At 40.3% G+C, this 10,666-nt stretch overlaps 1 protein-coding gene across 1 annotated transcript; it reads left to right on the forward strand.

The window, feature by feature from the left end:
- Window positions 1-1,379: 1,379 nt before the first annotated feature.
- LOC755293 (scavenger receptor class A member 5) lies at window positions 1,380-5,698 on the forward strand. The gene is made up of 6 exons (XM_011671076.2): window positions 1,380-1,482; window positions 2,134-2,228; window positions 3,099-3,351; window positions 3,753-3,866; window positions 4,379-4,540; window positions 5,613-5,698. The coding sequence occupies exons 1-6, from the start codon at window positions 1,380-1,382 to the stop codon at window positions 5,696-5,698; spliced, it is 813 nt and encodes a 270-aa protein (XP_011669378.2).
- The last annotated feature ends 4,968 nt before the right edge of the window (window positions 5,699-10,666 follow it).

Below are 10,666 nucleotides of genomic sequence, written 5' to 3' on the forward strand. Positions count from 1 at the left end.
CGAATTAATCAAGGCCCTTGGGGTCGGAAGATCTAGGGTAGGGGGAGTTGGAATTCTCAAGAAGGCAACGTGCAATTCTATTTTTTTCATCATCAGCTGCAATGGTTGTCCAGCATCTGTACCGTTTTCGTGTAGCGCACCCAATCAGCTGATAAAATAACACACCCTCAACGTTGAAAGTAGACCTATAGCCATTCCTCTAAATCTGGACCTCGAATACGTGTGGACGGAAATTTGGGGATTGCGCGATCAGTGGAGAGACCGCGCTGTGTGTGGGGTATAAGAAGAAAGAACGGACTGAATCTGGACTACTGCAATGGTTGAGATTTGTCTGTACTTTGGGGAAAGTACACGTACTTACTTACATTCGTTGTGTCTTCAAAATGGAAGTCCTTTATCTTTCTGAAAACTCTCTGCTTGGCGGTAAATCTTTCTGCTGCTTCTGCACCAAGGTTGCGGAACCGTCTTCCTCATACCTCCGATCTTTCAAGGAGATAATATAGGCTCTCGTGACCTCCTATACTTTCAAAACCCACATCTATTCCATAAACAACTAGTCACAACCCCCATCTTTTCCAGGTAAATCATGGACGACATTTTTAGTCGTTTTTCAGTTTCATCCTTCAGTCCATGTGAGTAGGGTGCTAGGTATTGGCGGTCTAAATGTTCCAAGATTGGATTGAATAACTTCCTGACAAATATTTCACTGTATTGAGATTTATTTGAATAAAAGCAAAAAAATTCATCAAAGGTAACAAGGTGTTTTTTCCTTTTGAAAGCTCATGTTCAGACAGCTGGAGCCAGAAACAGAAGTAGAAATAGAATCATACTTGACCTTGAGTTGTCAAACATTATTACACATGTTTAAAGTTTGCAAGTGAAAGGGTGACTGTCTACATTTACTTATACACACCTATGCCCTTGCCCCTTTCACATTGGATGTCCAGCTAGCCTGTTCTGAGCTTTAGCTCAGCTCTGTTTACAAATGAAAATGCTTCCGGAGAAAAAACTCACATAATACACAGCCCATTCGTTCTAACCAGGGTCATCCCCCTGTTCTGACTCTTTATCATCCAGGATATTCCTGGTATTATCATCAGCCTCTCGGCGGGGTTATACGAGTGATGCCGAGCTATCCCGAGAGGGTTTCTCGAGTTCACAAAGGGTTGTGCAGCTCGGGTTCCTCCTTGGCACCAATGCGGCGAAAAGTGGGAGGGGCTAAAGTGTTATAAATACCGAAGCCAATCCGCTCCTCAGACACTCGAAGTCAGCGCGCACTTATCTTCTCATCAAAGATTGCCGAAAGTCTTCTATAGAGCTTCACTTTCGAAGAAATTTTTTAAACAATTCTCCCAGCTTCTTTCAACTCAGTTTTCAAGATGAAGTCGTTCTTCGTCATCACTCTTGTTCTATTTTCATGTCTGTGTCTTGTTGGAGTCACCCAAGCCGTTGCTGTCTCAAAGGAAAGTACGCAATATGAAGGTGAGGTTTCTGGGCAGGTTTTATTTATATAATCATTATACTACACATCACTGTACAAATATACCTTTGATGTATTGTACACAATTGCAAAAAGGGGGTAGATATCCTCCTAAATAACAGCATCATTGAGGTTTATTTTGAATAGTCTTATGGGGATTTTATTTCCCAACCAACGTCATCTTGGCAAGAAATAATAAACTTGATTTAATCGATAACTTTGATCCACAAGAGCAGTTGCGATTGGCTAATCGCAAGTTTCTATTTTAAGCCAGGGAAATAATTTGCAAGTGTAATAAGTTCTTGAATAAAATATATTCTAGTCAGCTGCTTTTCATTGTTGATATAGTTGATATTAAGATACTTGATATGGTGAATCTACGTAGATGTTAACTCACGTAATTAATTATAATTTTCGTTGATACCTTTTCTTCCTTGTTTTATCTGTTAAAGGAATACGGTTGAACTAATAATACATTCATGATATAAATTGTAACAGTAATAATATGGTTCGAAGTACGAGGTAAACAAGATCTGGATCAAAATATAACAAAAAAATAAATACTTTCTCCCCAAAATGGAAATATTTTATTACCAGAGATTGTTTTTATTCTCTCTCCCTCTTTCTCTCTCTCTCTCTCTTCTCGCATGTAGCTTTTGACCCTGAAAACATTCTAAATTCAGGAAAACTGACCGAAACAGAAGAGGATAAAATCTCTGAAATTAGAAACCAAGTATTGTTCCTTCAGGTATGTACACGTATTAACAAGTATACACATTTGCATTCCACATAATTTTTTATAAAAAACCACTAAAGTTAGGCCAGATGTAAAACGTGCACATACGCAAAAGCGGGGGGGGGGGGGGGGGGGGGGGGGTAACACCCCAATCGCCAATGTTCCTTGTGTTTACTGTTAAATTTTGCAGTAAGTATACTTGTCACGTCAAATGGAGCCTAGAAGACCATGCCAGTCCGACCCCGTCGTGTATGCGACGCCTTGAATGTTTTGGTCCTAAGTCAGTCGAGTTAGTCCACTAATTTCTCGAAAACCAAGGGCCAACCTTTTAAAACTTGCAACGTGTCACATTTCAAACACCGAAATGGCAATGGAAAATCAATTTCTTCAAGGAATTAATATCTCATTTTCGTTTCACGACTCAATGGATGAGAATTGTAGTTTGCAGGATGGTTATAATGTTGTTTATTATGATTTCATGTGATTTCTGATTTGCAAAAGAACGTTTTATATCATTTCTAACAGATATGAGGGAGTATTTCATTAAAAAACAGTGTAACTTTATGAATATCTTTTAGACAGACCATCTTTTAGTGATCGTCTTTTCAAAAACTATTAGAATCTTCCATATCTACTATTACTACTCGAAGGCGGTCAGAAGGCATCAATACATTGATAAACATGTTTTCGGCCAAATTGCCCATACAGCCTACCGACCAGATGACGTTGGGTTGGAAGGCATGTTTCACCGGAAAAAAATTCCATTTCAGATTTGATTAATACCTTCATTCCACTGTCTTAATCACAGAAAATAACATCGAGGGTACGTATACTATCAGTGATTTAAAACCTGAATGTGTATTTTAATTTTATCTCATGTAGGAATCCGTTGCTGAGATCACCCGTTCCTTCTCAACTCTCGAACTTGTTGCGAAGAATCCATCAATGATGGCCAAGATTCACATTTCTGACTCTCTCGAGACCGATCTTGAGCTGGGAGAACCTGAAAAGACACGACGTCGAAGGGAACTCGACTCGCAATCGACTTTCCCGACATCGTTCCCACCATCTGGTGCCGAGCAGCAAAGCCTGGGTCAGAACCCGTTTGGACCATACTCATGGCCAATGTATTCTGGTAAGAGCAACAGGGTCCTATTTCATAAAACTTGTAATCAATAACAGATTCTTCTATTTTATGACAAATTTCATCTCAGCCAATCAAATGCAACAAATTCAGAAGTTTATAAAAGTTACTATTACTTGTTATTCAACAAGGTTTATGAGAACGAAATTCTAGAGCCCTACGTCAAAGTCCGCAAATATGAGACATCAATGCTCGAAACATTATGTATGCGTCAACGAGAAGGGGGGGGGGAATACCAACGGAACGTTAAGACGTAGACCATTATCATCCACTTTTAGAATAATTTCCGGACAGAGATAATTTGCTTTAAATGTTGTATTATGCAAACATGTTACTCACGCCTCGTAGATCATTAAACTTCATAAAAAATAAATATGCTCTTTCTTCTTTAGGTCAATGTTTCTTATGTCCTGCTGGTGTTCCTGGTCAAAGAGGTCCTCTAGGGCCACAGGGGACTGCCGGAAGGGACGGGAGAGATGGACGGGATGCGCCGACAGGTCCACAAGGTAGGCATATAACAAAACATCAATCTGACTCGATATGGCACAACATGCTACATCGTAATAGTTCATGCCGAAGAATGCATGGCAAGCAAATTCAAGTTATTGGAAAGCACTTCAGAAATTGTAACTCCTGTTTCCTCTCTGGCCAATGACGCAATGGAGAGATACCATAAAATGTTATTAAAAATAAAATATGGAGTCGCATAGTTGGGAGGTCAGTCGTATTTGCTTTGTTCTCACATTCTTATGTAATAACAACCGCCGCTTCCAAAAATGCCTACTTATTAAATTGAAAACCACAAAATGCAATAATTCATTGAAATGATGGTGAGAACATGAATGGGGCAAAGTACACCCAAAAGTGTGTGCAGTGTTTTAGGGTTAATTAAATTTACTACAAGTGATAATATCCCTTATACCCCGAGTATAACTTTAATATAGATTCCGAACTTCTAGAATAAAGTTTAATTTTGTCTAACGATACCAATAGAACTTCTGAATGTTTAACATTTTAGCTCAAGAAGCCCCCACTTCACCAAGTGACGAAACAAACCCAACTGAATCCCGCGGTGATGCAGTAGTGCGTCCAGTAGGTAACATGACAAGTCTACCTGGTGTCATCTACATTCGCTGGGGTAATGATGTTTGTCCCGAAGATGCAGAACTCATCTATTCAGGTTGGTACAGATGGGTAATATCACATAGAAAGAAAACGCTAAACATGGTTTTGACATGATCGCAAGGACTTTCTGAAAATCAACCACAGGCAATTTCAATAGCCTTGTCCGTCTGTCAAATTGAAATGTGCGAACACTTTAACGTATTTCAAACATGATGGGACACACAATAGGGTATGAAATATCCTCGAGTTAATTTTTCGAAAGTCTTTTCAAAGTACTTGTTTCAATGTTAGTGTATTCTGCAATCAATCTAATGTTGTGCATCAAAATGTTGTGCATTCTTCATCACCACGAACAAAACACCTGCCTTCAGTAGCCTCACTGGCTGAAAGTTAAGTGCACAAGAATGGTTGGGTGTTAAGTGAATGCACAAAATATAGCAAATCCTCTGCGTTATTGTAATGTTTGACCCATTTCTGTACAGTATATTGAAGAAAAGAAAAAAATATGATAATGAATGTCAGCAAATAACAAAGAGAAGATTAACATTCACTAATGTTTGAATAGGTATATTGCGCAAATAACCACCCCGGCAGGGGATGCTGCAAGGCGCCTACAAGTACAGTGTACTTTAATTCCCCTTGCTTTAGACAAGCTGACCTGAAGGTCAAGGAAGCATTGAAGGATTTTTAAAAAGAATTAATTCTTACCAGGTACCCATTTACTAGACCAAGGACGACATGCAGTGCCGAATGTAGATTAATATATTGCCAAAAGCCTTTTAATGACGATACTCGAACCGCAAACAATGTGATCCACATTCCGGTAACGTACCCACTGTGCAAATTGTTTGGTAAATGAGTGTAGAGAGCTGTAGAGATGTCATAGATTATGTCATCAGGCAGTATATCATATGGTGTGTTGTTCGAGTCCCAGCCCCGTACTAATGTCCTTTGCCAAGATATTAATCTTCAGTTGCTACTCTCCACCCAGTATTCCTTTAATGTTCTCTGGAGTTTCCTTCAGTGGTTGGCATTGGTCCCACATCATGCTCAATTTCGATTCTGATGAATTTGTACTTCAGTGGGTTTACCTTTGTTTGTGTTACATTGCTTTGTGATTTATTCAGGTACTATTGGAGGTGCACACTACACTCATGCTGGTAGCGGCTCAATCATCTCTGCATGCCGGAAGAGCCTATCTATGACGAAGTAGAAACTTCCCTATACACGTGGAACGAGCCCTATTGTACTCCTCTGAATACCAAGCCAGTACTTCTCCTTCACGCATGCAACCAATGCATGACCACACTCCGACCTGTGCAGTCTGCAGGGCGCCTTCTGGCCGCACCAGTAAACTTATGATTCCTGCCCGCAACGTGTGTCCTTCTCAAGAGTGGCGTTTAGAGTACGCTGGTTATCTTATGGCAGAAAATACTCACACAAGAGATCGGAATTTGTGTGTGTGGACCGAGAGATGGTTCCTAAAGCGGGTACCCACGGGAATCAGAATGGTGCGCTGTTGTACATAACAGAAGTCCGGTGTCAAGTGGGTGATGGCTTGGATTGTGGACCCTACATCGATGGTTACGAAATTACTTGCGCCGTCTGTACTATCTGAAGTCCTATATAAATACTTCTTCATTTTGTATAGTTTGACACAGTTGTCAGTTCTTGTCATGCTTCTGGAACATCTTAGTTTCATACCGAGGCAGTGATAAAGTGTAAGCCTTTGTTTCATACACACAACAGACTGCGATAAGATGTAAACCTTAGTTACTTACACACAATAGTGATAAAATGTAAACCTTCGTTTCATACACACATTAATGATGAAGTGTAAACCTTAGTTTCATACACACATTAGTGATAAAATGTAAACCTTAGTTTCATACACACATTAGTGATAAAGTGTAAACATTAGTTTCATACACATACCAGTGATAAAATGTAAGCCCTTGTTTCATACACACAACAGACTGCGATAAGATGTAAACCTTAGTTACTTACACACAATAGTGATAAAATGTAAACCTTAGATTCATACACACATTAGTGATAAAATGTAAACCTTAGTTTCATACACATACCAGTGATAAGGTTTAAGCCTTTGTTTCATACACACAACAGACTGCGATAAGCTGTAAACCTTAGTTACTTACACACAATAGTGATACAATGTACACCTTAGTTTCATACACACATTAGTGATAAAATGTAAATCTCAGTTTCATACAGATACCAGTAATAAAGTGTAAACGTTAGTTTCATACACACACAATAGTGATAAAATGTCCACCTTAGTTTCAGACACATACCGGTGAAAGAGTGTATACCTTAGTTTTTTACACACAGTGATAACGTGTCTGATACAATTAGGCCTGGTTCGTCGATGGTTCTCTAAATGTTGTAGATGTATATTGAATTTCATGATACTTGTAGATTTTCTTTTCCTTAGGAAAGAATAGTTCTTTTGCTAACCTGAATTTTCTGAAACAAATTAACTTTCATTTTTACAGAAGTGTGAAAAGAAACCTATTGATCGTTTAATGTACATGTGAATATAATAATTTACTTTAATTGAACTGAATTAAAAATACATTGTCTCTATAATTCAAAATGTGTGAAGGTGTACCTAGTGTTGCCCATAATCTTTGAAGGGAACTTGCTTGCTTTAGATCAATTTATCTGCCTATGGAGATTTTTTGAAATAAAATGTTTCTTATTCAATTCAGGTCATGTCATTCCATTTATGCGTGGTCATGCTCAAATAAATACGAAGGAGAGATCTTTAAATCCTGATTACCTGTTTTTTTATTCTACAGAGTTACAACTTGAGTTTGATTTAGATGGTAAATTTGAAAGAGCTCACAGACCTCTTTTTATTATACAAATTGATCAATATACCGACAAAATCAAACGCAGCTTTAACAAAGCAATCAGGAACCCCTTAATTATCTAGGCATAACAATCTCGCAATGACTTTCAAGAAATACATAGATTCAATGGCAATCTCAGTTGTCCTACCCTATTGTACTGCCTTCAGAATCAAATTCAGATTACGTAATTTCATTTTTATGTTTTTTGTTGTTAAATTCAGTTAAAACATGTCATACATAATACAAATTAAAATGTAACACATGTATTTCAAATATACCACTGTCACAATACAAAATGATGATAAATGTAATATGAGTAGAAACCGAGATTATGGTTAAACAAAACAAAGAAAAAAGACAGATAACATAACAGGTTACCAGGGGCGTAAATCCGTACCGAGGAGTGGGGGGGGGGGATGATCGGCGATAGCCATCACATACTAGCACGAGCACACACCCACAATAATTTATGCAAGCGCGTGCGATTCCGCACGCACAAACACACAACTTTTTTTTTGTTATTATTTTTAATCTCAACACAACCACACACACACACACACATACACGCACACCAGGCGCGTACGCAGGGGGGGGGGGGGGTTTGGGGGGTTAAACCCCCCCCCCTTTGGAAATTTTTTGTGTGTAAACCCCCCTAAAAAAACCTAAAACCCCCCCCCTTTTGGATTTTTTTTTTTTTTTTTTTAATTATTAAAAAAAAAAAAAAAAAAAAAAATTATTCCCATGGCCGACCTAAAAAAGGTGACCTTACCCCCCCCCAACGGAGCAAAATGTCAAATTTCCAATTTCGAGAGACCAAAAAAAAAAAAAAAAGTGTCCTCTTACCCCCCCCCCCCCCCCCCCCCCCCCCCCCCCCCCCCCCCCGCTTATTCAGCGGTCGACTGAGTCGTTGCGATTTTTTTGGGATAAAAAAAAAAAAAAATGTGTCCTCTTACCCCCCCCCCCCCCCCCCCCCCCCCCGCTTATTCAGCGGCTGGCTGAGTCGTTGCGAAATTTTCGGACCGATTTATAAATGTTAAAACCCCCCCCTTGAAAAAATCCTGCGTACGCGCCTGACGCACACACTCAACAAACACACACGTACCCAAACACATGTACATAAATTTATACATGCATACATACATGCACGCACATGCCAAATTTGACAACCATAAAGTAAAAGAATTGGACATATATTTCGAAATACTGACAGCTGCAAACTGTAGTGTTTTATTATAATGAACTCCGAAATAAGACGACACACTTTCAAGTAGTAACATAAAGATTGAGTATTTCTTCAGGAAGATGTGAACTCTTTATTTTGAGTCCCATCACTTAGAAAATGATTTATAATGGTAAGGGCCGGGCGTCGCTATTTTTAGTGGGGGGGGGGGGGGTGTAGAGGCCAACGATTACCGACAAAACTAGCCCCCAATTACCGACAAAATTAAATGTCCCAATATTTACAAATTTAATCCTATATACCCGGGGCCGAAGGCTAAATTGTTTTTCCTACGGACTATCTATAGTACTTGCGTATGCGCAAATGGTCATTTTCCTCGATGACATAAATATACGAATTATTACTTAGTCAGCATCATAGCTATATATTTTAATGTAGGCGCAGAGCTAGGATCTCATTTTAGGGAGGGGCGGTAGTGAGCAGGCGAATTACTCAAAGAGTACGCGAAGCGCGCTCATTAGGGGAGTGTGGGTGATAGGCCACCGCGCGAAGCGCGGAAGCTTAGACGTTTCCTTAAATTATTAGGAAAAGAAGACGATTTATTGTACCGTTCTCGACTGTTAACCCTTGTCTGTATGAATTTCCCCGCCCCTCCCGCGCAAAGCGCGAAGGCTTTGGCGTTTCATTAAATTATTATAAAAAGAAGACAATTTGCTGTACCGTTCTCGACTGTAAATCCTTGTCTGAATTCAGATCCCCGACCCCCCCGACCCCCCCCCCTCCCGCGCAGAAGCTTTGGCGTTTCATTAAATTATTAGAGAAAGTAGACAATTCGTTGAACCGTGCTCGACTCTTAATCCTTGTATGAATTCAGTTTTTCCCTCTCTCTCCCGCGCGAAGCGCGGAAGCTTTAACATTTCATTAAATTAGTAGAGAAAGTAGAAGATTTGTTAAACCGTGCTCGACTCTTAATCTTTGTCTGAATTCGGTTTACCCCTCCTGCGCAAAGCGCGGAAGTTTTGACGTTTCATTAAATTATTAGAGAAAGCAGACGATACGTTGTACCGTTTTCGACTCTTAATAAGCCCTATTTATCTGAATTCAGTTTCCCCCTCTCGCGCGAAGCGCGGAAGCCTTGACGTTTCCTTAAATCATTAGAGAAAGCAGACGATTGGGTGTACTGTTCTCGACTCTTATTTATCGTCTGAATTCAGTTTCCCCTTCCCACACGAAGCTCGAAAAGCTTAGACGTTTGATTTAAATATTATAGAAAGAAGACGATTCGTTGCACCGTTGTCGACTCTTATTAAGCCTTATTTATCTGAATTCAGTTTCCCCCTCTCACGAGAAGCGCGGAAGCTTTGACGTTTCCTTAAATTATTAGAGAAAGTAGACGGTTTGTTAAACCGTGCTCGACTCTTAATCTTTGTCTGAATTCGGTTTACCCCCCCCCCTCCCGCGCAAAGCGCGGAAGTTTTGACGTTTCATTAAATTATTAGAGAAAGCAGACGATTGGGTGTACTGTTCTCGACTCTTAATTCTCGTCTGAATTCAGTTTTCCCTTCCCGCGCGACACGCGAAAAGCTTAGACGTGCGTAGCCAGAGTTTGATGTTTGTGGGGGGGGGGGGGGGGTGCACATACATGTAATCGATCGAGGTAAAAAAAAAAGGGGTCTAAAAAAGCAACCGATCCTGGAAATTTAGAGAGCACGTGCCCCCCCCCCCCCGTGGCTACGCGCCTGTTAATTATTATAGAAAGAAGAAGAGAAGGCGAACTTTAGACCGTTCCTGAAACGGTCTAACCTGCGGCGGCGCTTTATACTGACCGTTCGACCCCACACGGCGCAATCAAGATCAGTGCAGTAGTCACGGTAACCTACTGGCCCCCTACCTCCCCTAGATCGCGCGGGCGGGAAAAATTGTTCTGCATTGCTAGCGCGAGAGAGCGGAGCATGCATGCGGTGCAATATGCAGAAGACTGCGTGGCTGGCCGGCCGGGCGCGGCCCAATGCATTTTGTGTATATAGTGGGATTCTTATTATTCTGAAGTTTATGAAGTGCTTGTTCGCGCACGTCGCGCAACTATTCTTAATGATAGTGACATTCTGTATACGTGTAGGCTATA

Source organism: Strongylocentrotus purpuratus, unplaced genomic scaffold (genome assembly GCF_000002235.5).
Source record: "Strongylocentrotus purpuratus isolate Spur 01 unplaced genomic scaffold, Spur_5.0 spur5_scaffold_2, whole genome shotgun sequence".
Taxonomy (NCBI): Eukaryota; Metazoa; Echinodermata; class Echinoidea; order Camarodonta; family Strongylocentrotidae; genus Strongylocentrotus; species Strongylocentrotus purpuratus.

Coding starts and splice junctions, on each gene's coding strand:
- LOC755293 (XM_011671076.2), top strand. CDS start 1,380: ATGAAGTCGTTCTTCGTCATCACTCTTGTTCTATTTTCATGTCTGTGT. Junction 1,483..2,133: donor GGAAAGTACGCAATATGAAG/GTGAGGTTTCTG, acceptor TCTCGCATGTAG/CTTTTGACCCTGAAAACATT. Junction 3,867..4,378: donor TGCGCCGACAGGTCCACAAG/GTAGGCATATAA, acceptor TTAACATTTTAG/CTCAAGAAGCCCCCACTTCA.